The 27,464-nt window shown below is 41.1% G+C and overlaps 1 protein-coding gene across 2 annotated transcripts; it reads left to right on the forward strand.

Annotated features, from left to right (window-relative positions):
- Nucleotides 1–4,760: 4,760 nt before the first annotated feature.
- EIF4E3 (eukaryotic translation initiation factor 4E family member 3) lies at nt 4,761–26,201 on the forward strand. 2 transcript variants are annotated; one of them, XM_050904569.1, is made up of 8 exons: nt 4,761–4,788; nt 4,855–4,900; nt 13,453–13,525; nt 16,045–16,139; nt 18,146–18,206; nt 21,559–21,625; nt 23,895–24,050; nt 24,564–26,201. In XM_050904569.1, the coding sequence occupies exons 1-8, from the start codon at nt 4,761–4,763 to the stop codon at nt 24,593–24,595; spliced, it is 558 nt and encodes a 185-aa protein (XP_050760526.1). In that variant the 3' UTR covers nt 24,596–26,201. The 2 variants fall into 2 exon arrangements, with proteins under 2 accessions (XP_050760526.1, XP_050760527.1); XM_050904570.1 differs by lacking the exons at nt 4,761–4,788; nt 4,855–4,900; nt 13,453–13,525 and adding an exon at nt 14,812–15,035.
- The last annotated feature ends 1,263 nt before the right edge of the window (nt 26,202–27,464 follow it).

Below are 27,464 nucleotides of genomic sequence, written 5' to 3' on the forward strand. Positions count from 1 at the left end.
TGCTTAAAACACTTTCCTTTGGACGCTGCTCCATAAAAGCTGCACAGCAGTTCCCATGATAGTGATTTTGGAGCCAATTTTGTCTTTCATTTTTGTTTTCACTTTTTAGGCTGAAGTTTCCACACAGTGTCCTGGCCAAAACTGATTTGATTTTGGTTTGTAACTTGAGCAAGAACTATTCCATTAATTTTGTTTATATATAAAATACGCATTTACTCCTAGCATGTCGAACAAAATTCTTGCACTTTTTAACAGCTCCACAGCTAAAAAAGCAGGCAAACAAATTCAGTATGCACATGGTCCGCTCTGAGATTTGTTCTAGCATCACTCACAGACAGTAATTTAATAGGAGTCCTATGTTTGCAAGGAGGCCATGCACACTTATGGGATGCCCATGAACGCATGAACTGGCTTTACTTTTATGTAATTGTATAGATTTTTTTTTTTAGACTTTCACAATGCATATGTACGAACTTTTTTACTAAGGAAGGAAAGGATCGAGTTGAGCTGCACTTCTTTTTGGACTAGTGAATGGTTATGTCAGTTGTACAAGCTAAGGAAAGGTTTCTCTGCTTATTTGACTTCGGTAGGTTCATGCATTTGAAGGAAGACTTGTGTGAACGGGAGCTTGCAGGAACCAGCTGTGTGAGGAGCCTCTCCCGTGGAGCAGTGCTTGGTACTCTGTGGGAAACCTTCTGTCCCAGGCAGGACTGGACTCAAGCCTGCAAGAAAAACAGGGGCAGCGAGCCAGTTTGTTTTTAACAAAACAAAGTTATGCAATATCATTTAGTTCTGACATGTTCCCAATATGCAGCAAATGAAGAACTCACTAAATACAGTATATCTCTGGCCATATCATTTGAATATAACTTGTTTCCATGACAACCTCTGCTTAACAGCTTGGCTGATATGAAATCATTCCTAGATGAGGGAGCTTTTGCCAAAAGCATTGGGATTCAGCACTTTAATATCATGTTTTAGGTTTTAAAAAACATTTATTTAAGCCTCTGGAAGCAAATATCAAATAAAATCCCTTCATCCTCACCTCTGCTTTGGCTCTTGGTTGATCAGTTTATCTTCCTGGGAACCTCTCAGAAGCAGCTCTTGTGTTACTTAATATGCTTCTGAAGTCCCAGGCAGTGTTTCAAGAGCAAGTGATCGTGACACCAGTGTTTGGTAGAGAAATTACATTTCATGGCTGTTGGCTCAGCCTGCGAGGCAGCGGGGCAGCAGCGGCAGCAGCTGGGCACAGCAGCCGAGGCTTGTGCTCGAGCCATCCCTCAAGTCCGTGAAGGTTTATGCTCCAACTACCTCTGCCTCGGAGTAAAAAAGAGGAGCTTCAGCTGGAGAGGGGTCTAGCCCAACATTTCACACCGTTCGTTTTGTATCAGGGGCACCGAACAAACAAACCCAGGTTATCTATTAGATGTTTTCTACGGTGCGGTACCTGTCTCCTCGGAAATACCTGTGGAACACTTCCAGGGTGGAAATGCAATGTAACTGTTCATATGGTGCTTGTTCCCATCCTCCCTTCTAGGTGCTACGTTGCATTAGAATATAGCTAAAATAAGCCTAATGCTTTCCTAATATTTCTCACGTACGCAGGCATTGCAGTTGCCACAGTGATGGTACACAACTGTCAGCGGGAGAAAGGATGGTCCTGATGGTTTTCAGAGGCAGTCTGCCCCTTCAAACCACCGTTGCTTTATATCACGGGGATTCCCTGCACTAGCTGGGAGCAGGGGCTATGGGAAAAGCTAGCAGAACAGGCAAATAACGTTTCAAGCACATGTAACGTACCCATTGCTGTCAAGATTTCAGGATCAGCAAGGATTATAAGAGTAGGGATTTAAATCTCAAGCAAAACCATGGAAAGAGTTATGAAGTGTTCATTGTTTCTTCTGGCTATAATGTGCCTGCTTCAGCTCCAGTTAGCCCCAGCGTGGAGTGACTTGGGCCTTTGCTGTGGCAAAGAGGTTCAGGTGCCTGAAACTGGGTGCAGACAAGCAGTGCTAGGAGCACACAGAATGGGGCAGAACAGTATTTCCCACTCCAGTTCTTTTTTTTTTTCCTCCCCAGTTGTTACCCGGGAAAATTTCAGCTGTTACCCATCTGAGATCAGCTGAGCTGAGCTACTGGCTGACTCCTGCTCTCGGCCACACAGTCCTGCTTTATAAGGCCTTAGCAGCAAATTACCTGTTTACCTGGAGAACTCTGCAAGCAAAAGGAGGACATGAGCAGCAAATTACCTGTTTACCTGGAGAACCCTGCAAGCAAAAGGAGGATGTGGCTGGGAGAAGGTGTAAGGAACGGAGCCAGAAGCCCCTTCTACGGTGGTGAGCTTTAAGCAATTCATCTCACCTTTGCACCACCTTGTAGCACAGGACTGCACCATAACACAGTTTGTTTATGGTAAATCTGCTTGAGAAGGTACAAAAGCACAGGAGATGGCATCACCAGGGTTTCTTTAAAAAGGAACCTTCCAGATAAATGGCAAATATCAATAAAATAAATTTTTAATTAAAGCCCTATAAATATCTCTCTGAAAATGCTAATAATTTCCTGGGATTTTTAATCTCTGAAGTGATTTCATTCAAGGTGTGCTGGCAGCGCGAGGTGGCTAGGCAGAATCAGGATGCTGTTCTCGTGATCGTTTTTCTGTGTGAGATCCATCTTGGGAGACTTGTTTTTGCCTCTGTGTCACGACTTCTTAGAAATCTCTGTAGGCAAGGGATGCGCTAATTCAATGCATTCTGTGATTGCCCTTCCTCCACAAGCAGATTAATTTACTGTTAGTTGAGATTCCCACAACGTACCTTGTGCCACTGTGAAGCCTGGTGTTTACCGATGTAAACAAGAAATAAATGGAGGCTTTACATGTCTCATTTTGAATAATGATACAGGCTCTGCCGCCTGGTACTCACTCCGTGTCTCGGAGGCGTGGGGGTTGTACTTCTATATTGTTCTTTGCAGCTCAGATTGTTTATAACAGAATAATTTGTTTTCAGCCTGAGCCATAATGTTTTAAATGATGAGCAGCTCTCTGATAATGGAATCTGGAGGTTTTCACTGAAGCGTGTGGTTCCCGTCAGAGGCAGGTGCTGGATTCAAAGTTAGTTAGTTTTTGTAATATAGTCTAGTGAGTTTGGCCTTATTTCCAGAGTGATGCTGCTGCATATCCAAAATTTAATACTTTGTTGGCAACCTCAGCAGAGGACACCAAAAATGTATTAGGCGTGGAGGCTGTCAACGGCAGTCACGGAGGCAAGATGTGGCCCTTGTAAGAAATTAGCACTCTCCTCCTCTCCTCCTGTCTTCTCCAGCTCTTCTGAGAAAATCTGTGCCTAGATACAGCCATTTATTGTGGGTTTTTTTCAGGATTAACATTTTTGGTGGGCTCACCATTAAAATAGAGAGAAAAAGCTCGGAGTGGGCATACCAATGAATTTTTAGATTCCAAGCTCTCCCAAACGGTCATTATCTTGCCTTCTATTTAAAGAGAATTAAATTAAATTGCAAGAGATGGTGCAACTGGTTTTCCAGATCTTATTTAATTTGGCTTAGCAGTTAGCATTTTCCATCTGCACAACATAATCATTAAATTTTTTTGTTTCTTCATTGTCACTGTACAGACTGCTTTTTATGGGTGATCTCTGCCCTTTCTTATGGATAGATTTTTTTTTTCTTTAAAGGAGTGTGTCTTTATTGATTTCTCTTTTAGGACGAAGTATATATAAAATTATTCAACCTACTAAATGTGCTTGCAAGGAAACCTCTGTGATTCATGGTCTTTGATCCTGCTATCACTTATGTGGGTGTTTAACTTTACTACTGCGCATAGTCCCACTGGGGAGAATCTTAATTTAAAAAATACTATTATAAAAATAATGTGAGGTTTTTAACACATGTCCATGCTGGATTATGAGGAGCATCTCCCTGTAAAACCAAGCCTGTAAATTAAATAGGCTGTAGAGAAGATAAGACAGATACATTATCCGCCTCCAAGTCTGGAAAGGTTCATTGTTGCGTTATTGTCTCCATCCGTGGTCAGTTTGCACGGTACTCATCCCTCTATTTTGTGAACGTGCGAGGGTTTTGTGTCCTAAAACTTGGATTTTTAGAGAGATTTCGTTTTCTGGTCAGCATTGCCAAGCCAAACTGAGCACGAAGGTTACCTTCTTCGGAAAGGCAGCCTCAGAGACTCGTCAGGTCTGTGGTGCGATCCTTGTATGTGCAGAGAAGGGGCTGCTAGCAGTGTGCTTGGTGCAGGACGGTGGCATCGGGTACCCTGCCCGCCCAAACGCCTTATGGCCGTGGGTCCTCGTAAAGGTCTAACGAAGCAGATCAACGCTTCCCCTCCGCTGTGCCCCACAGGAGGGGCAGAGACGTGGAATGGGGCGAGTGCATGTGCTGGGCCTGGGTCAGGGCCCCTTTCTGGAGCCACCCGTGCCCTCAGGTGGGCCCTGGCCGCGTCCATCGCTGTCACCATCAGTGTGGCTCCCCCCTCCCCTCCCCCATCCGTCTGTCCTTTCCGCCGCTCCCTCGGCCCAGTGACCCCTTGTCCCTGCGTACCTGTCCCTTCCCCTGCCTGCCGATGCGTCCCTCGTCCCCTTGCCTGAATCCCGCTCACCCCGCTCCATCCCTCCCCAGCGTCCCTCCCCTTGCCCGGCTCCCTTCCCCTCCCTCCCGCAGCGTCCCTTGTCCCCTCCCCGCGTCCCGGCCCGCCCCTCGCCCCCCCCCCCCCCGCCCCGGCCGGGGAGATGGCGCTCAGCCCCCCCGAGCGCCGCGGCGGCGAGCGGGAGGCGGCGGGCGGCCGGGGCCGGCGGCGGCGGCGGGGCGGGCAGACGGCCGAGCCGGGGGGGCTGCAGCTTCACTCGTCCTGGACCTTCTGGCTGGACAAGTGAGTGGGGCCGGGGGTGGCAGCGGGGGGCAACGGCCCGGCGGGACGCCGCGACCCGGGCGGGGTGCGGCGGGGAGCTTAAAGGGGGGAGGGGAAGGAACACCCGACCCCCCCCAAACCGTCTGTGGAAAGCATCTCTGCTCTTTATCGGTTTCGCTCGTCGAACAGATCGGAGAGCGGGCAATGGGGCTTGTGCACACGGGAAAAGCGGCTGTGTGGCGGACCTCGGCACGCACGGCCGGCTGGTGGCTCTTCCCATCTGAGGGGGAGCGTTAGCGTGTTCTGGGAGTTACTTCGTGCCATCGGCTTCGGAAACGCTTTCGGTTTTGTAGTTCAACGGCCGCACGTTGATTCAGGCGACGTCGGTGGTGTTTTAAACCCTAAATTTAGCCGTGACGCCAGAAATAGAAGGTTAAAGGTCATGCTTTGCTGCTGCGGTGCTCGTACATCGCGGGGCTGTCCCTGATGTGTCCCGGCCCCAAACGGACCGAGTCCCACCGACCCGACCGTGACCTGTCGAATGTTATAACCCTTTAATAGTCAGGTTGGCCTCCTGTGGATGATCAGTTCTTAAAATCCGACGTGATCGCTTTTGAAGGATTAGCTAAAATTTGTTAATCAGCTGCAACGTTCCTATCGCATTTCATGTGCTTGAAGTTTTAGTCTCTGATGGTCATGGAAAGCTGCTGCAAAGGGGGCTCACCCCCATGACTAGGCATAGGGGAAAAAGTACCAAAGTCAAGACTGAAATAGAAAGTTTAAAACCAGAATGTGATATTCTTTTTCTAGTGTGTATTTTCTGGCATCTTGTTTTTAATCTTCTACGTCTCCCTTTTCTCATTTTTCTCTTGTATTTCTCCTCTCCCTCCACTCCAGAAGGGAAGTTATCTCCTTTATAAGCCTTTCTGCCACTGAACATGCTGCCTCATACTCTTGGTAAAATTATCTTTTTTTTTTTTTGGTAACTTTTCACCTCATGACAGAGAAATAGCAAGAAACTGTTGAAAGCACACAAATATTCTCAGGTCTTGCAAATCAAATCCTATAAATAAACCCACAAATTATTTCTGGTTAATCCTTTTGAACTCATGCCGTAGTTATGGTCGGGTTCAGGATGTGAGTTGTTTTCTGATTGTTTGTTTTTAAAAAGCACCATTTGAACTGCTTTTTAAGCAAGCTACCATCCAGACCTGTTTGTTTACACAAGCCGTGTGGAGAGGAACATGTCTATCTTTTATAATCAACCTCAGAAGTTAAAATCCATTTCAAGTTCCTGAGTTGCATCATGATTTTTTTTTTCCCTAAGTCTTGGTTCCACTGTAATTTAGACTCTTAAAATTCAGTTATTCTATAGAATTTTTTTTCTTTTTTCTGATCACATATAAGTGCATTGAATTAGGTAGTATTGTTGTTCCTTAACTTAGAAAACCAAGAGTGTATGTATAAGAGGAAAAAAAAAAAGTTGGACCATATTTACACAAAACTGTGTGTTTTGTTTACCAGCAACAGTGATAGAATAATGGCAGGGAACAAGAATGACAGCAAACAAGGCATGCTTCATCCATTTAAAAACCATTTAAGGCATTAAAAAGCACACAAGAGATGCAGCCATGAACTTAATTTACTGCAGTGTGTGGAGGTTCATTTGTCTCTACAGAGCCCCACAGAAGTGGCTGTGACATTTATTGGTACACCCATGCAGATTTGATGGAGGGATCATTGCTTAGGCTGGTATAGGATGGACTTCCCATGGAAGATAACTGTGGGCATGTTTTTACCTTACTTTAGTAACACCTAGTGTGGAGCAGGGATGTTTCCTCATGAGATGGTATTGATTTTTGACTGCTGCTACGTTTTACTCTGTACTTGGACTGAAAAGCAGGAAGAAGTGACGCTTAAGGATAAATAGACGTTGAGATGGATATGTAGTTATCTCTTTCTATTAAATTACTGTGAGAGAGAGTCATGACATACATTTTAACATCTCCAAAATATATCTTTTCATTAAGTCACACTGTTAAAATAAATATCCATCAGCTAAGCAGTACTTTCTATAGCAACTAGTGATATGCTAGCAAGTGATTCCCTTGGGGTTCACGACCTTGCTTTTATCATGGTGTCACTCGATAAATCTCCTGCTTTAAAAGTAAATGCCTTCTTTTTATCTACATCAGCACTTGTTTCTGTGAATGCCTTGGCACAGGCTTAACATCTGGAGGCTGGGATCCTGTGACCAGGTTCTGGTTCATTGCCATTATCTCACACGTGTCACAGGGCATCTGCATTTCCCGTAAGCGCTAAGCCTTTCTTGGTATGTGTGTCTAAAATAGTAACCATCTGATATGGTGCTCTTGTATCTTACCCCATATATGCTTTAGGAAAGTGAGCACGATGAAAGCATTTGGGAGAATATTATTCACCAGTTTGACAAATAAGATCCCATCTATGATCTTCAAATGCTTGCAGGTCAGCAGTTTCATAGAAGGCAGAGAAGCTGTCAGGTGTTTTTCACTTCAGAGAAACGAGATTTCCTTTTTAACTGTTAAAATGTTTCAAGGTCCTGTGCTAAAAGTTTTGAAACCAGGAGTTTAGATCTGCTGTTTCGTTTGTCCAGTCTGCAGGTTTCCAGGTTCATACCTACATGTCTCATTCATAGTACTTTTGCATGCAGTGATGTTACGGGGCATGGGGAATTTCAGCAAGCCTTGCAGATGCCTTTGGTGCCACCTTGGGAAGCTGATTCATGCTGGTGGCTCTTCACACCCATGTTTATCTCGGTGAGGCTCTGGATTGGTGCAGGGTCTTGCTCATAGTGGCCTCTGGCTTTGAAATGAAAGATTGCCTTTCTAGTTTTTGCTACACTGTGTAGTCTTTCAATTTTTTACAACAAAGTGTCAATATGCATCGCTGAATATAATAAATTAAAATCAAGGATTACAAATCTGGTCACTGTATTCATGTTGTGTAGCACAGTCAATGTGGGGCTTGCACGAAAGGAGAAGTCAAGTGAAATGACCATCAGAGGACCATCAACCTGGACAACAAGCCATGTTAGGCACTTGAAATCATCCCTTGATGGGATTTGGGGTTGTGGATCTGGGTGCGATCTGTGTGCAAATACAAAGCTGTGAAGCTGATTATGCTTTTTAATGTACATGTGGACATGATGCAAATATCCTACTTTGTAAACCTTGCAAATCATGACTGTTGTTTAGCCTGGGTATTGTATGCCATCTTATGCTTAATGCTACACCAAGTAAACCTTTCCCTACCAAAATAACAGAGGGAACATACTAGTACTAGTAGCTGTCTGACTTTTCAGCCTCATGACAAGAAGCCAGAGGTTTTGTCAGTGGTAACAGTTTTCGGTCCAATGTGTGTGCGTGCACATGCAATAACGAACATGTTGCGCGTCCTTGCAAAAAGCCATCTTTTGAAGACCTCACTGCATCTGAGCTGCCAACGTTGCTGACAGACCACTTTCAGTCAACAGCGAGGAAAATACCGGTATCCTTCTATACAAATCAGCGCTATCAGAAATTGAGCACACATCACACAAAAGCCTACTACAGAAGTCTCATTTCTAGATAAACCTCGTCAAAGATGCGCTTGCTTCCATGGAAGTCTGAGTGTGCAGCAGGGCAGATCGCGTTGCAGAATCATGGCCTGCCTGCCTTGTTTTCTTGCCTGACTTCTAACAGTGCTTTTTAGGTAATTTTGTTTCTATTGCAAGAATAGTTTAAGTCTTCTGTATCTTTGTGAGGGGAAGAATATGCTTATAAACATTGTCAAATATAATGCAATGTTATTAGTTTATTCTAGGAAAGTGAAAATATTCTTGCATAAACATATTATCCTTATGTGCTGATTTTTCTCTCTCCATGTTATACTGATGAGTTCTATATAAATAAAGTTTGGTAGATAAATTCTGATAACTGAATCATTTTCATAATAATTGTGAATCTTCATAACTGAACACATCAGATATTTGAAACTAAACTTAATAGTTTCCCTTCTTCCCTATAGCAAAATCTTATTTATCTTGGATCATCTATATCATCTATTAAAGCTTATGAGTAGGTGGCTTACAATGAAAAATGATGGTTAATATTATAAGAACGTTCAACCCGGTAAATACATTGTGACAGGATTTGATGGCTTGGAATCAGTCTTTGTATTCAGAATGGATTACCAGATTTATTTAGTTGCCACAGCATGTTTTTGAGTTTATGCTTTGTAAGTAAATATTTTGCTTATGTATACCAAAAGCAGTTGCAGCTAAGTACTTACAGGGGTATTTTCAAAAGCGCTTGGCAGCTTTTAAAGCTGCCGCTAAAGCCATGATGAGATTCCCACTGGGAAACAAAGGCCAGTGTGAGCACATATGAAAAAACTTCTATCCGTAATTCTTTGCAGGGAAACAGAAGAGCTACAGTTCAGCATCAGACATTAACATAAGCACAACCACCTGGAGGTTTATTCATGGATAAAACAATGGAATTTATCTTTGTATCCTTTGTTCTTTATTCGTGCTGGAATAATGAAAGAGTAGTGAAGCAAGCTGGCATTAGGATTCAGTTTGCGTAGGTTACTCCTGTTTCCATGTTCCACTTTTAACTGACATCCATGCAGTTTAACCATGAGATGCTGTATGGTGGGTCTGGCCTGATTAGGTAACTAACTCGATTATTCCTGATATTGCACTAAAATTTCTCCCATAAAGATTCTGAAGATGCAGAAAAAGCGGCATCACAGGGCGTAGAACAGGCAGACCAGGAGAACTGTTGAATATTTTATGTGCAGCCTCTCCACGGAGAGCCCAGATGTGCATTTGTAGGTGGTGTGGCGACAGACCAACTATCTCCATCCCCAGAAGAGCTGTCGGTGCCTGGCCGGTGCTGTGACCCATGCCCCCTCCTGTTAGTGTGCTCATGGGGATTTGCAGGGCCTGTTGAGTTACTTGGAAATGAATTGTTCACCATGGCAATAATTGACAGTTCAGTATGGCACATCGGATTAATTTTATTGTTGATGGCAGTAAAATTATCCAAAAGGGAGGAATCCTGTAATGGCTTCATTTCAAGGGTCAGTATTTGCAGGGTTCTTGTTTTGTAGTAGCATGTGTATTGAGGTTTTTAGCAAAGTATACAACCATCTTACTACTCTTAGCTTATAGTGTGTTTGCTGGAAAAGTTACAGAAGTAGGAATTTCTACAGGTTCCTTCACTTGGACATCATCTGCCATTTCTGATAACTTAATTTAAACTTACTCTGTGTACTCCTTCAAAAATAAAAATCACAATTTCATGGGTTTCAAGGCACAAAACCCCCTCAGTTGTCATCTGTGCTGATCTGCTGAGTTTATGGGTTGCTATTGCAGAAACACCATGGTTCAGATTTGTCAGCAGTCTGTAATTTTGCAGGAAATTCTGGGCTTTTTCTTTCTGTCTGCCTGTGATTAAAATGCTGTCTCTGCCTTATTCATTAAACCAAATTTGTGCAGGTGTAATTTCTGCAGCAAATGATCTGAACTTTTAAATTGATGCGTGTCATCGTTTTCTCATTTGCAGTCCTTTCAATAGTTTTTTTAATAAAAAAGTTTGGGGGTTCATGCTCATGCCCATAAATCACTGACACTTTCCAGAGCTGGGTGAAAGGCTGAAATAATGCTGTGTAATCTTGTGGGCATGGAGCACTTGCCAGGCTGGTTACTAGAAATAAATGGTCACTCACCTTAACTATTAAAACAGATAATTTGCTGGTTGGTTGGTGTTTTCTGCCAGCTGATCACATAGTTTCTCTGGAAAATGTTATTTGCAACTATCAAAATGAACCATTTTATAACCTCCGAGTAGAATCTTCTGTCTATCTGTCTTAGCTGCTCTTCTAAATGGCATTGAATTTGCTAAATGGCTACCATGATTATCTAGATAACCTTTGAAGACTATCATTAGAGAATAGATTTTAATCTTTTATTTGAGTAGACCTTACTATCGAAGCATCTCAGTGGCAGCATCAGTGTGAGTATAGAGAGCGATGATACTATATGCTGTACAGCAAAGTTAACCCCATATGCATTGGTGACTGATAAGTTAGCAAGCTGGCAGGAGGAGTGCCTAAGAGGAGTAATTTCTTGAGGCAAAGTTATCTCAGGTTTTGCCTGTTCGTGTTCTATTATACACGAAACAAAGTGTTAGTAGAGAGGTGCTATTTCTGTCAGCAACAAGGAAAAAACAAGGGGTAGTGTGTTGCAAATCCACCGCTCCCTACTGAAAACACAGTTAAATCACCTGATAAGTTTTAAAGTCTGTTTTAACTTAATGCTTTTTTTCTGCATTCAAAAGCCATCTGACTGACTCTGTTTCTGTTAAATACTATGAATTTCTCTTTTTGTTCTTTAATGCTGAGTGTAGAGTGTAAGGAAAAAAAAAAAACCAAACCCAAAACAAAACACCAACACCCCCCGCCTCCCCCCCCCCAATCTTATTATGATAATTCCTTTTGAGTACACTGATGAAAGTTTTGTTTGTTGTTGTTTTCAAGTTATCAGTTTTTCCACGGGAATTTTCATAGTTCATGAGCCACAGGACTAGAACCTGCGCCATAGTGATTTCTTGGGGGTTTTTTTGTTTGTTTGTTTTTATAACCTGTAGTTAAAGTGATTTTTGAGATTTGGACATGTAACACTTTTCTCATCAGTTCCACTGTTGCAATGTACTCTTACATCTAGTGACTAAAGGCAAATAGCAAAGTAGATGTTAGTTTGTCTGTTCTATACTGAAAAAGTTGGAAGGGATTTCTTTGCTGGTTTTGTATGTATTTTTCAAGTAACTTATTTTGATAGGAGCCTTCAAAAAATCTTGGAGCTGTTATTAAAGTCTTGAAGATGTGATGCTGTTTCAGTAGTTTTGCATATTAAATTTCTTCCTTTACATGAATATCTAGTTTTTTGCCCCAGAGCCTAAATTATATCTGTAACAACTGAGAGTTACTTCAGTGTTTTCCTGGACGTATTTCATGCTGATCAGATGTATCAGGGCAAACAGCCACATTGATGGGAGGGTTACTGAGATCTGGTCTGCCCTTACTCTTTCTTCAGCAGGTACCTGAGCAACAACTGTGTGTTCTTCTGATTCCTTAAATCTGCTCTGTTGCTTCTGTTTCCAGATTTAGTTGTTTTACACATTTTCATTTCCTCTTCTGAGATGCAATGAGAGGTTGCTTTGTCTTTGATCTTCCTTTTTCTTTAGAAATCCTACTTCCGCTTCTGAGGGGGAGAAAAAATGTTTCCAGTTCTAACCAATTGAATCTGCCTTAGCGATTTTGACCTCATTCCCCCCAAATTGTGCCTGTGGGGGCGTGTGCTGGGAATTGTAAGATGGGTGTTAGGATGCGCTATTAGTGCGGTGACAGGAGCCAGTGATGTCTGAGGATGTGGATGCACCGTCCCACGTCGCATGCACTGAAAAGTCGTGATGAAGGTTATAAATAGAGTCATAGAATCGTGTAGGTTGGAAAAGACGTTTAGGATGATGGGGTGCAGTCAGTGCTGTGTGTGCCTAAAGGCAGCAGCTCCGGATGGGAGTTGGGAATGGTCAGTATGAGGGTGAGCTAGAGAACCTAAACTGTGCCTGGTGTACCTCAGCGTAACCCCGAGGTCTGGCAATGAAACCAACCCAAGGACCTCTTGGCTTTATGGGGGGTGCTGGCAGTAGCCGTGGCTTGAAGAAATAACTGCTGGTGGTGGAAGAGCTGCCTGAGCTGCCTGAAGTCTCGGCGGTTTCCAGCATGCGTTGGGTTATAGGGCTCACCGCGCCAGAAGAGAGAGCTGTCCCCTGGGACTTGGTCTTCTCATCAGCCCATACGCGTGTCCCATCCACTCGGGGATACCGAGGAGCTTGTGGCAAGTGTGACCTGGTGTGGGGGGGTGTGGGGGGGGGGTGCGGGGGTGGGAGGGAAGGCCCGGCAGCCCCCCCCCCGCCCGCCCGCCCGCCGGCTGCGCGCCTCTGCCACCTGGCGGCCTGTGCTCCGGCCGGCGGCGGCTGCGGCCCTGGTTACCCTTCATCGCATAAACTCTGCGGATTCCTTTTCTTTTCGAAAGTATCAAACACTGAGAGTGCCTTAAAGCGCTCAAAGGGGGTCCTGGGTTGTATTAAATGCAATTACAAAGAGGTCCGGGGTAGGGGCTTGCGGTCCCTTACTGACAGCCCTTCGCATTGGAGCTGCAGGACTTGTTTTGATGCCTGACGGCAGAAGGGTGTGGGGTGGCCGTTAGAAGGAGCGCAGTTATTCTCGGTTTAAAACTGCTAATTCACCTGTTTAATCAAAATATTTTACGAAATACCTGGTGAATCTTAATTTATTCAAAAGTATAAAAGCACATGAATTCCTATCTTTAAATTATTCATGATAATTGGAATTGGAGTTTATTATGCAACTTTGACATGTGAATATTTCAACTTCACGCTCATATGATTCACTTTCCCCATCCATCTCCCTTCTCCCCTCTTGATAAAATAAATATTTTTATTAATCTCTACTTTGTTTTCAAGGTCACTCCCTGGTACGACAGCGGCTGAATGTGCATCAAATTTGAAGAAGATTTATACAGTACAAACAGTACAGGTAAGGCGTATAGCTTTACAATAGGAGTTGCCACACGTTATTAATGTAACTTCACACCTTAAGTTTCATTTTTCCTCATACGGATGAGTCATGCTTGCGGCTTTGCTTACCTGTGGTATGAAACGTGAGTGTTGTTGGTTGTGTGTGGTATTGCTTGGTCATCGTTTGAATTTCACTTGGCTTTCCAGACCAGGAAAGGAGGAAGCATATTGGATTGATCAGGCAAGCCCCCTCTTCTTAAACTTTCCTGAGTTTCCACTTGTGCCTCCATTGGATTGTTATACTTGATGTATTTTAAATATTTTTCCTGCCTTTTCTCCATTTTTTTAATACAGAAAATCATTACACAAAGACTAAAAATTACAGCTTGAGGGGTTTTTTCTTCTTTCTCTCCTTGAGCATGAATTTAAAAAAAAAATAGCAAACCGACTTGAATTAAAGTACTTTTAAATCATGCAATACTTGCAGCAATGAGAAATTCTGCATGTCTCTGTATTGTCTGCCAGTGCAAAGCAGCAGGCGTCTCTTGCAAGTAAAATTGCATTTCTGTTTTAATACCACAGTTAGCGTAAAATGTAGTGAATTGGTATTTGTCTGACCTTAATCCTAAGCTGACTCCAGTTCACTAAATCTCTGAAATTCTAAGGTAATGCCAAAATGTTCTCTTTGAAGGAGCCCAGCTGTAGTGATCTCCTGAAGTTTTAAATAAGGCTTTCTCATTAATGTCTGCACAACTTGATACATTGCATGAGATTTTTTTTCCTTCCTCCCGAACAGGCCTAAGAAATGAATTGGCTTTCGGAGTTTTCTGGAGACGAGGTTATCAGTGGAAGTACTTTGGCATAAAGCATGGAAGTGTCCTGCAGACCCCTGGGAGAGGTTTCCTCTCACCTCTCCATGTCAGCAGAATGTTCCCATCGGTCATGTAATGAAGTGACACTCTGAACTTAAAGCTGACAGCAGAAGTGGGTTTGTTTCACAATGGGCTGCAGTGGTTCCTGTTGAAAAAAGGACAGCTTAAGACCACAGAGTGGTGTATGCAGTATCTGGTGTTATCCACTTTCCCACTCTGAATCCAGCCTGCGTTATTTAAATGATTAGGTTTTATTGTCTGAAAAACTTGAGGTTTTGTTCTCATCAGGTTGGGGTTGAAAATACAAAAAACTCCTTCAGATCCTCTGGGAAGACTCTTGAGCTGGATGAGGTTATCAGAAGCTAGCGGCATGGCCCATGATGTGTCTTACTGTGCTATCATACGCATAATATGATCGTCCTTAGGGCAGCAAAACCAAAGTCTTCATTGACTTCATCACTGTCCTTCATGGGCAGTAGCTAGTCAGTGAGGAATGCCAGTCTGCACCACCTGAAGGAGGTTTGAAAACCAAAACCTTCCAAACTGAGTCCCTGTTTCAGGACATAAGGGCTCTCAAATCTTTCCACGGTCGTCTGCTGGCGTAGCTCTGCTCCTTCTACTTCTGTCGGTAGCTTTAGGGTTTGGGCACACAACCAGGTAAGAGTAAGATGAAGGTTGAAACAGGTGTTTCATACCAATTTTTTATACTTTTAATGGTCTTCCATCTCTTCTCGTGACTGGGTAATGGTAATGGCTGGTAGGTAGAATTGCCAAGGGCCACAAAATTTTATCACATAATGTTGCAATCTTTGTTTCTGAAGTTGTGCTAATGATTAAGTGTTAGATAATACTTAATGAGTGGTACTAATGCTTAATATTGCATCACTGCATGTTGATGCAACATAAGTCTTTAAAAATCCTTTCTTATTCCCAACTGTTGGATAAAGAAGAAAGGGGATTGGGATCTTTTCAATCATCCCTCCCTGTTGCTCACCACTGCTTTTGGGTGCCTTTTATCTGCCCCAAACATGTATGACAGCTTCTGCTTTTACCAGCAGAAACGCTGGCAAGTAATCCAATGGTTCCTAGTAATTTGGATCTTCTAATTTCTCCCCCATTCCTGTATTAATATGTGCATCTCAAGTTCTTTGCATCTGGTTGAAACTTTTCACTGTGATCTAGACAAAGTAGCTGGATTGCTAGTTAGGCATTTAATTCAACAGAATTATTGTTCGTGGTGTTTTTGTAACTCAAGATAATCATAATGAAGTTTTAGACTAGTCTTAAGTGAAACAAGGTGGATATTTGGTATAAGTATATATTTTTAATATGCTAAGAAAGTTTTATGTACTGGTTTGTTCTGGCATATTTAGTGTAACTCTGATTTTGAGGACTTTTTTTCTCTCTATTCCTGAGGACTTTGATTCTAAAGTAATCCACAGTTCAACTGCTTCCCTTCTTTCTACCTTATGCAGAATTGGCATCTAAAAAAAATAAAGAAGTGAAATTGCAACAAGTTCTTTTCAGAGCACTTTGTTATAACGTAGAAGGTACCAGTTCTCTAGGAGCAGGATATGTCATTGTTTTAGAGAAAATGAACAAGGAAGTAAATCTGCATGAAACTTACTCTCTTGTGTTTATGCAACTAGTATTTTTTCTTTTCAAGGATTTCTGGAGCGTCTACAACAATATTCCTCCTGTGACAAATTTGCCTCTGAGATGTAGTTACCATTTAATGCGGGGAGAAAGACGGCCGCTTTGGTACGTGTGTTATCATTTAGCCATTTCTGGGAATGGGCAGTGAAAAAACCTGAAGTGGTGAAGAGAGGCAGGCATGGACAGGAGCGTCTTGTTTCTCTTGCCTGCAAACACCTGAACGTCAGAGACCTATCAAAGAGATATCCTAAGGATCTTGTTAAGCTTAAAAGTGACTTGTACTAAAGAGTCTTTATTAAAAACACAGACTGTAATTTAATTGTCCACCTCTGAACGTAAATGTAAGAAAGAAATTAAATTATGAAATAGAAGAAATTAAAATATGACTCTGAATTTCAATTCAAGAATACACAGAATATGTTACTTGTATTTGAATTATTTTTAACTTGCAGATTTTTTCCTTCCACTGAACCTAGTGTAATAATGATGCAAACGACTGATGGTCCTTAACCGTTCTTCACCTGTGCAAAAGTATGCTTCATACGCATATAAATGCACATACACCTTGGATTAAAACTAACTTAAGCCATTATGAAGTGATTCATTGCAGCAAATTCCTACTTGATTGTAGGACAATAATGGAATAAAGTATAAATCATTGAGGTTTTCCTTTCCGAAACTGAGTTTTGCATACCTTCTTCCTGGTGCAGTTCCGTCACATCTCAGTTAGAGAGCCTAAGCACTTTGTGAAGAGTTTTGATCTTTTTGGCATCATTTGCATAGACTGTGATTGGATTAGAGTTCTTTAACTTGATCGTAGTATGTCTAACTGGGAGGTGACTTACTACAGGAGGTTTCTGTTCTAATCTACTGAACAAGTCAATGATTTTCTCAAGTGAAATGCATCTGAAGGTCTGCCTTACTTCTCTAAAAATACCGTGACTGGTCAGGATAGCTAAACTGGGTTTGAAAAAAATGCTGGTGTCTGTATAAATCAACTGGGCCATTGTGTGCAGGTCTCGATATCTTTGTAAGGATGAGTGAGAACATTTTGGGTTTTGGGGTTTTTATATTTTTAGTTTTGATTTGGTAAGTGACTATTAGAGGTGTGAAATGCAAAGACCTCTTCTAAAAATGATACATCTATTTTAAGACTGTCAAAGTAATTTTGTATTTTAGGAAAGGAATTGCGAGAGATTGAACTTGTCAGTAACCTGCTAACTTTTCAGCAATTACTGCCAAGAAGCTTTTCTCAGATTACAGTTACAGTATACTGGCTAATTGCAGCATTGTTTTTTTAGGAAGAAAAACAAATTCTGAAGTAAGAATTGAGGACTGCAGATTTTTTAAAATGTCTTTCCAAAGTTCTCCCCCTCCTTTCCCCAGTGTTTGTCTGGATTGGTGGGAGACCATTGACCCTGGGGAACCTCTATAGGTCTCATACTGGGCTTAGACATTCCAAAGATGAATTTTAGGTTATTCTTTAAACTTTGCTATTACGGAGTTTTAACAGGAAACTAGAACCCTAATTTAAAATCTTAGAAAAAGAATCGTGACTTGAAGCTCACAGGTTTGTACGTTGTGCCTTTGTCATTATGAGGCAGTTTAATGGTTATGTCTGCCCTGACCCTGGGCAGCTTCAGCCTTTCTTTTAATAAGGGCAATTAATTTCTAGCTGTCACAAAACTGAAATGAAGTGCTCTCATGTTCTTTTGTTAAACGGGATAAACTTGAGAGTAATAAGCTGCTTCTGTGGAAAATATGCCAGAGTTTTTCCAAAATAAAAGGTTACCATAGTAAAACATAAAATTGCTTTGTGGCTTGTTCCCATACAGTGTGCAGCCACTTCAAAGATGGTTTGTGGTCAGGGAAAATGTAAGTATTTTCCAACACACAAAACTTAGGAAAGGGATTAGGTGTTGAGAGATACACTTCATATGAACAATGAAAGAATTACCTCTGATGTCAGAAGTCATAGCTTGAGTCATGCTACCTGGAGTTAGTAATTGCATTTCAGATGGGATTTTTCTGGGAAAATTAAACCCCAAACATAGGGTTATCTAGATGTGGATATGAATGTTTATTTTCACTGATCTATTTCCCATAACCAGGGAAGAGGAAAGCAATGCCAAAGGAGGTATATGGAAAATGAAGGTCCCTAAAGAAAGTACGGTATGTCATATTGACTTTTTACTTAGATGTTGTTTAGTAAGGGGGTTTCTTTAAACTCCATCTGATAAAGCTGTTGTAAAGCTTTTTAGTTCCGACATCACCCAACACAACAACCAAACACTATTTTAATGTCTATAACCTTTTCTTTTAAGACAATGGGCAAAACTTTCTTTTCCAATAATTCCATATCTCTTGCTTTTGATAACATTTGTCAATGTATTATCCAAGCAAATGGAAGCTGCAGTGTTATACTCCATTTCTATTTGGAAACACAGTATTTTATAATCACCTTTGTTCTCAAGACTGTTTGCTTACAGGCATGCAAAGAAAAATATAAAAATCTTTTCCTGATAATATTATATGCTAAATTATAGCCAGAACCTCAGTAATGCTCTTCAAAAGTCCACACACAGAGTCCAGCACAACTTTGAGTTTCACTGAAATGCTCCTAAACTCTCTGTCAAACTCGGTAGGACTATTTCTGCTTGGCGCTGCTTGTTTGCACCTAAGTATGGCTGTGAGCAGCGCTGTGACTTTCTGTACCCAAACGTGGACCAAGGCGTTGTTTCCACCGATAGCTAATCCCATCTCATATCTCATGGCTTGCTCCCACTGGAAGGGGGAGGATCTTGCTCATTCTCTCATGATCCCTCTTGCACTGGCTCTGGTGCTCATCGGATTGTTTTGTAAGGCAGCTTAATGCACTCTGATATCAGAAAAAGTCTCCTATTTATTTTATTTCTAATTTGAGTGTATGGCCAGGAGAGGTTTTTTGATGGGTATAGGGGATAAAGGAGAAAAGACAAGTAGGATCATCCCCTTTGGCAACAGTGAGTTGTCAGATCACTTTGTGTATATCTTGTGAAACTGTAGTGCTGCTCAGTTTTTGGGGTTTTGTTTGTTTGTTTTCTCTTTAAATTTTAAAATGTGAAAGATGAAATCCATTCAGGCATGTCATTGCTTTAGCCCTGCTGAAACAACTGGGTTTCTCTTTGCGTGCCTAATCAAATGCATGTGAGTAACTTGTGTGAACTGTCATGGTGAGGAGATTCGACCTCTTCACATGTGGTGTTTATGTGTGTAAGTGTGTTCTGGATCAGGCCTCTAAACACAAAAAGTGTCAGAAAAATGTGACAGCCTTGCAGAAGGCATTAAATGCTGAAAGGTGGTACTCGAAATATCAGCCAAAAGGTAATTGATTTTTGCCTGTGGGCTTTCTCCCCATATGTGAATTGCAGCTTTTCTCCCCTGCAGTCCCAAGGGATCACAAAAGACTGGAATCTCACTTTTTCCTCTTATAATCCGAGGTGTGAAGATTGTCAGAAGTGACAAGTGGCTTGGGGAGCCTGCATTACTGGGTGGTGAATTGAGAGACCTCAGCGGCCTTGTTTTTTCAGAGGCTGAATGATAGCCCCTTTTTGAAATGAAGGTACTTTTTGATCTCTCAAACTACCTACCACATGTCCCAGATCACTTCTGAAAGGTTTAATTGAAGGTGAACTTCAGTCAGCTTTTAGTGCCTCTGTAAATAGCATAAATAATACCTTTATGCCTGTTTCTCATTTTTTGGTTTCATTCTTCGTCACGTGTGCACACAGCATCTCCTTGGCTAAGATGAACCGTCGTGTACGGACCTAACTCAAAAAGATGATATGCTATAGCAGCTCTTGGTGAGGGTGTGGAGGGAGGAAAATGTAGGTTTTTCTGAAGATATCAGTCTTTCAAGTGGTATGGAAAAACTGACTGACAAAATACTGACATTTAAATGTTGTTGCATGTGTCCAGTGACACTTCTGTATGCCAATTTTTAATATGAAAACTAATACTTCTTAGATCCTCATAAGCCTGATCCTGCAACTGCTTACTACTGGATGAAGTGCTCCCTATGCTTGAGACCATTAGGACAAGTCACAGTAGTGAGCACTGCGCCCGGTAATGAGAGTGTGCCTGGTCAGTCCCATCACCGGTATACGAGCTGTTCCACTGGCAGGCAAGAGGCACCATGTCAGAGGCTGTCATGCTGACACCTTCAGCCTGCTTCGGGGGCATCAGATTGTCCTTCCCATAGCACAGCTTTATATGATGCATTGGATTAGATGATAATGAGTCACAGAAATCCTTTGTGTTCTAGAAGATGGCTTAGGAGTACTATGAAACCGCCATTAAAGCAGTTTATTAGTTTGTCATCTTCGTGGCTGCTTGCTTTTTGTTTTAACCTGGTGCATTTGATGTGTTGGATTTTTTTAATAGTACTAAAACTCAAGCTAAATTCATATAGCAGAAAAGACATTTTCTTAAGTATCACAGAATCATAGAATGGTTTGGGTTGGAAGGGACCTTTAAAGGTCATCCAGTCCAACCCCCCTGCAATGAGCAGGGACACGTTCCACTATATCAGAGGTTGCTCAGAGCCCCGTCCAACCTGACCTTGAATGTTTCCAGGGATGAGGCATCTACCACCTCTCTGGGCAACCTGTTCCAGTGTTTCACCACCCTCATCATAAAAAATTTCTTCCTTATATCTAGTCTGAATCTACCCTCTTTTAGTTTAAAACCATTACCCCTTGTCCTGTCAAGTAGTATATGAAAAAGTCATTATGGTGATGTAGATGAATATTCATGTTGATGTGTTCTTTCAATAAATAAATAAAATATTCAGTCCCTGTAAACGCACACCTTGGAGCATTATGTTGGTCCAGATGCATTTGAAATTTTGTATGGGCTTTGGCTTAGGTGATAACAAGTGACGAAAGCAAGTAACAGTGTAATTAGTCTAACAGCCAAAGAAAAGTGGCAGATGGCTTTTCCCCCCGTTTTAATTCTCTAGTGAGCATTTGAATTTGTTGAAAGATGGACTTATTTCATAGTCAAGGCAAATCAGAGATGATGTTTAAATATGAATCAATTTAATTTACTGGTAGGGGTTTCAGGTACTTTTCTTAAAGTGGTTAGTAATTCTTTTCTGTAGAAACAAATGGTCACAAGTGGAGCCTTACGGTCTTTTATCATGGGAAATTCTTGGGAGAAATCTGCTTTTGTGCTTTACGTTAACTAGTGCATTCGGGATGAGTTGTGGACACAGATATAGTGAAGGTAAACTTATTGTTAAATAATTAAGATATTTATTAGAACAATTCTGTGTAACAGTATGTATTTTCAGGGTCTAAATCCTTGCTCCAACTGTATTGAAGAAATTAATTATATAACACAGTGTGTAATTACCATAAATGTTCTTTTTTGTCTAGACAACCTCAGAAAGAGAATGCACTCAAAACTGAGCTAGCAAACCTAACTTTAAATTAGAAAATAAAGCAAATGTAACTTTCTTTTTTTCCTTCTTCCCCCTCCGTAGGCTGCAGTTTGGAAAGAGCTACTGTTAGCAACTATTGGAGAGCAGTTTACAGACTGTTGTGCAGCAGGTAACTTAAAAATGATTGAGGCTAGCATGACAAATTGAGTTTGAATGCAGAACTTGGAAAAACTGCTAAAAATGGGGTGCAGGGCTGGAAATCCTATTCACACTCTTGTCATTAAGAGGACAAGGTATTCTGACTGTCTTAGCACAAGACTCAAGCTCAACAGCTTGCATCCCTGGGAAGCCAGCAGATTTTCTAGTTATTAAATATCTCTCTGTTAGCCAGCATTTAAATGATTAATATTAATTCTACAGTGCCAGGACTCTGGAACTCTGGATGAAAATTCTGTACTAGATTGTTTGTACTATCACTGTTGGAAGCAACTAAATTAGCTAGATGCCCCTGTTAGCCCTCATGGTCCCTTTTGGTTCTCCTAACAGGGTTAGGAGTTGTCGGGGAAGCACTAGTGCAGACCTGAAGCAGAGGGAAGCTGCGTGGCTTGCCTGGGGTGACATTAAAAGCCCATAGCAGGGCCATAACACAAACCTGGCTCTCCTGAATCCCAGGTTAACACTCTACCCAGAGGCAATATTTTCATTATCACTTAAAAGTACTGCTTAGGTCAAAGTGATCTTTAGTGTAATTGAATTTACATAAATATTCTTAAAATACCTTGCTGGTTTACTGGAAAACAGGCATTAATCATCCAGAAGCTCACATGTGATTTTGGTCAGAGGAGGTAATTTAACGAAGTTGCTTTCAGAGTAAATATCTTCTCTAGGCTTGCAAGCTTGCACATTTCATTTGGAAATGGAGTCTGGGAAGGGACTGTGAACGCTAGCTGGCTTAAGATAGATCATCAAATAGTGCTTCTTAGTCATGGAAAGAGAGTACAAGTCTGTGACCATTTAATTTGTTAAGGTTCGGTTACAGAACTGTTTCTTGCTTCTGGGTGAAGCGAATGATGAACTTAATGATCCATTGGCCTAAAGGGAAGGAGTTCTGGGAGCTGGTTACTCAACTAACTTTTCAGTTCAAATGACACTTCTCCATCATTTCTTTTGACCATATTTACTTCTCTCCGAAGCATGAATATTTGATTAAACTGGCTGTTGCAGTGATGGTGAATATCCCGTTAGGAGTGTTCCTTCACTGCTCTGTCATTCCAGAGAAAAGAATTGAGTTTCTTGGGTTCGCAGAGCCGTTGAGCAAAAACCTTTCAGTTTCTCTTAAACCTAGCTAACGTGGTAGAGCAGGCATATTGCAGTAGGCTGCTGCTGGTATATTCACCTTGGTGGCTTTATTTTTTCTACAAAAGTTTTGTTGAATGAGTTTCTCAAATAGTGTATTTCTCTCATCACCTTCCCAACTTTCAGAATTGGAAGATACAGAATACAAGCCTCAAATCCTTGAGCTGCAAGAGACATTTCTAATAGTTGCTTTTCAAAATCCTTAATATGCGTAATTGAGTTGGTGTCAAGAAGAGTGTTCCTGCTGTTTACATACTGATAGGGTGGTCTTGGGGTCAGTTTAAGCAAATATATGATATTCTGCTGCCTACAGAGGTAGTTTCTCCCCTTGGTTGTGTGCTCTTGACACCACCTTTGCATTATCATTACTGACCCCTTCCTTAGGATGCACGGAGCAGCTGCGTCGTGGAGGTCACTGCTGGAGGCATCCACCGCTCCCAGCCGCGGCATGGCCTTAGGCTGAGCTCTCCACGAAGCTGCATCCTGAGAATTTCACACCAAAAAGGGCTTCTTCAGTGAAGCACGGAGTTACCAACACTGGCAGCAGCAGCCTGACTGGGGCTTTATTAAATCCCCCCTTCCCCCCCCCCCGTTGCTGCCTTGACAAAATGTAAAGGAAAAAGAGAGCAAAGCCTGGAAAAGCTGGTGTCTGATATCCACCAGGTACTGGTCCTGGGGTTTTAGTTGTTTCACCCTCACCCCCTGCCATTTTTGCTCGTAGACATTACTGTAGGTAAATTATCTTTAATGGTTTATATTGCTAACCTTACTGAAGGGAGTCTTGTGATGCTCTTTTAAAAATCAAGGATAAGAGTGCTAATAGCAAAGATGAATAATGTTATGGCACTTTATTAAAGCCACTATGAGTAATATTTCCAATAGTTTCTATAAATACAGTGTTTGTTTCTTTTGGGTAACTATTTTGTCTGGTTTGGACATTGGTATTCTCCTCACCGGAGATTGCTCTTTTTCACTTCTTCAGTTTGTTCAGCTTTTGGGCACTGTCTCATAATACATGAGTATCAAATTAGACATGTCTCACTTTTAAAGTATTCTTTAATGATGCTTCTTCTTCTGTGCAGATGATGAAGTAATAGGGGTTAGTGTCAGCGTTCGTGACCGTGAAGATGTTGTGCAAGTCTGGAACGTGAATGCCTCTTCAGCAAGTGAAGCAAAAGTTTTAGAAAAGATACATAAACTTCTGCCACACACATCTTTTAAAGCAGTCTTTTATAAATGTAAGTATTTTGTACTGTTAATTTCCACCTTCATTAGAGAAACAAGATGCTGGTAGGGTATTTCCATGGGAATATCCTGCCTGATTCATCATTAACCGTTTAGAAACATAGCATCTCTCATTGCATTAAAATTCTGTCCCTTCAATGTAAAAGTTAGCTATCATTCAAAATATATTTTTAGTTTAATTGTAGAATATATTTGGTTTCATGTTTAATATGCCTGATTCGTAAAATGAGTGAGACAAATCTCTTGATAACTCTCAAGACTACATGCTGTTCAATTGAAGTATTCATTTAGAGGAACCACTTACAATCAGGATTTTAAGGGATCTCTTATTTAGGCTCTATATAAATGTATTATCAGAATAGTATATTCCCAAAGATCACTCATTGGCATGTTGTGTCTTCCTTGACTGCTTTATACATTGTTGTCTTCTCTTTTTTAATCTTTTCAACTCCTTGACAGAGTTTACATGGGGTTTTTTTATTCTTTTTTCCTTCTCTCTTCCTCAGCACACAGAGAGCATCACGCTTTTGAAGGCTGATGTGGAAAACATTAAGCGCAGTCTGTGCCAAGCTCATTTGTTGTTATTTGGTGTTTTGAGGTGGTGTGGACAAGAAGGATGGTGGAAGCCCTGCAGAAGTGCTACACGCAGTGGCCTTCTTGAGTTTCTAATATTTCAAACTGGGAAAACGAGGGAAAAGAGTCGCCTTGACCGCTAAACGTGGAATTCATTACTTCTGGTTTGGTTGGGTTTCTTAAATTTTTCATTGTTTCTTTAAAAAGATATTTTGGCCACGTGTTGTTTTCAATCAGATGGTGTTTGTTCCTATTTCATTAAGGTAGCAGGCTTTCATTTCTTCTGTACTGTACTTAGTTAAATGCAAACGTGTACAAAGATGGTACGCTGCTTTTCCTAGATGTGCTGTACGTAGAGGAATACTGGCTTGGTGAAATGTGTTTTCAGTTTTCATTTTGAAACATTCCTATCATGTTAAGATTTACTGACTGGTTTTGTCCCAAGAGAGGAAAAAATTGCACTGCATTTATTCTAATATTCAATGTAATCTGGTCTTGCACTGACAGTGGCACACATACTGTAAAAGTAAATAGTAAAGTGTTCGCTAAACAAGTGACTAAAGAGAACACATTTATTTTGGGACTAACCCTCTGTGGGATGATGTTAACAAGTGTTTTAATTGTAGTGATTTCAAAAGAGCCCTTGTTCAGACTAGAATAAGACATCTTTCAGCAGGAAACCCTGCAAACTCCCCACCTCTCTCATTTCAGAGGGGATGGGGTTTTTTAATGGTTTTATATTGTATGCTTTCTCATGGTATTTTTTTCATGAATGTACAGAAAGTCTCATGAATCATTTCTAACGCATTAGACTAACTGGATCCATCCATCACACTTCTCTGAGTATTTTAGGCCCGTGGCTGCACCCACAAAGGTCAGTATTAGAATTGCTGTTGACTTCAGTGCAAAGGAAGAGATCCCATCGTATGTAGTTTCAAGCCATCGCGACTTCCTAAGTGACCTTTTAAAAAAAAAAAAAAAAAATACAGAAAAGAAATTGGTTTTGTGCTGCAGTGTGAATATGAGTATAAACAGTTATGAATATAAACAGTGTTAATCTTTAAATGTTTGTCTATATTAATTATTTGAGGTGTTGGTTTGTTTTAATATACTACCAAAGATTGATGTAGTGCCTTGTACAAGAAGAAGCTGCAAGGTAGAGATCAACGTACACTCCACTGAGCATTGCTTCATTGTTAAGAGGTTTTTGTTTGGCAACTGTTCAAGTTGCACTGATTTCCACATCTTTAGTATACGAAGAGGCAGCCATTAAAATCAAATAAATTTAAAAATAAGAATTGCACACTTGAGATTTTTTTTACAACTTTATCTGTATTTATGAATTAAAACTGTGCAGTTAATGAGCATTATTAATTAAACAAATTTTCTAAAATCCAAATGTCTTGCTTCGGTAATTGCTTTCTGAGATTAAATGTTGCTGGTCCTGCTTTTTTAAATGTGTGTATTTTTCAGTAAAACTTATTCTCTTAGAAGCTATCTGTTTTGTTCATAGATTAAAAATATTTTTAAATCCATTTTTTTGTGTTATTAAATCAGAAGGGAGCCCTGAAGTTTTTTAGTAGTATCCCTTGTCTGTATTCAATTAATACTCGAGGTATTTTTGAGTTGCAGTTAGATTGAGGTTTCAAAATAAAAAGCATAGAGACTATTACCAGTTCAATTCTATGATGTTTTTCAATTCACACTGCAGTGACAGTATATGAAATACCCCAGCTAGCCTTGCTCAGATTAATTTTTACCACTGTGACTTTCCAAGATACATCTGATGCTTCAAGGATTTCTTTTTATAATATTACTCCCTTTGGATCACCTCTAAATTGTCTGAGATCTGTTTTTAAAAAAAAAAAATCATATTTAACTACAAACAGTGTTGAAACTCAGCGTAGTTCCTCTTGTAGCTACGTTGTCACCCATCGACTCCTATGCGGAGATGCCCAGCCTCCTTGAGAAATAAGGGAATGTAGGAAGGTGCTTTCCCTGCAAGGCGAAATGAACTCGTTGCTGTGGCCCTCACTTTTATCTGCAGGGAGTGGGGTTCCCCTTTTTCCAGGGACTGGGTAGAGGGGGGCCTCAGGACCTCAGTTACCAGTGAGGTGCCAGCGGGTATTTGCAGGCGTGACGTACACGGACAGCCCCCAGGCCTGCATGACAGAGGCAAAAAGTGACTTTGGAGAAGTGAGGGCTCGAAAACTTTGAGAAAAATGTTTTCAACAGCTTGATGAGCAAGATTTCTCGCTTGAAATACTTTTCTGTCTTTGGAGGAAATGTGAGTGGAATACTAATGGGGAATTAATCACATACCTCACCCTCCGCTTGCTTATGCTCTTGGAAGCAAGCCAGAGCCTCTTACCTCTCCTCCAGGTTCGTTTTGAGCACGGACGTTGACGTCAGTAGGGTTGGATCTGCTGGCAGAAGTGGCCGATCTGGTGATGTCACTGGAACTTGCTAATTTAAGATATTACATTATTCATCCTACTGAAGGAAATTATTTTTATGTAGTTGCCTTGCATGCCACTTCAATGTTCAAGCAGAGAGGTCTTTAATATTAGGTAGAGATTGAGAGAGACTTTATCCTAGCCATAGGATAGGGTAGCTGCACATTGACTACCAAAGTCCACGTTATGAATTGTTGTCAATTTTTCATTGTTCTAAATCCCTAGTCTATAAAATTAGGGATTTTTTCTGTATGGCTTAATTCTGATGATAATTGTTATTATGACTTAGAATCTGGGTTGATGGATATCTTCTGACTAAAATTCAGCATATCGTATACTACAGTCCAAAATTGGGCTTGAATCAAAACGGGTAATGCA

This window comes from Gymnogyps californianus, chromosome 13, assembly GCF_018139145.2.
Source record: "Gymnogyps californianus isolate 813 chromosome 13, ASM1813914v2, whole genome shotgun sequence".
Taxonomy (NCBI): Eukaryota; Metazoa; Chordata; class Aves; order Accipitriformes; family Cathartidae; genus Gymnogyps; species Gymnogyps californianus.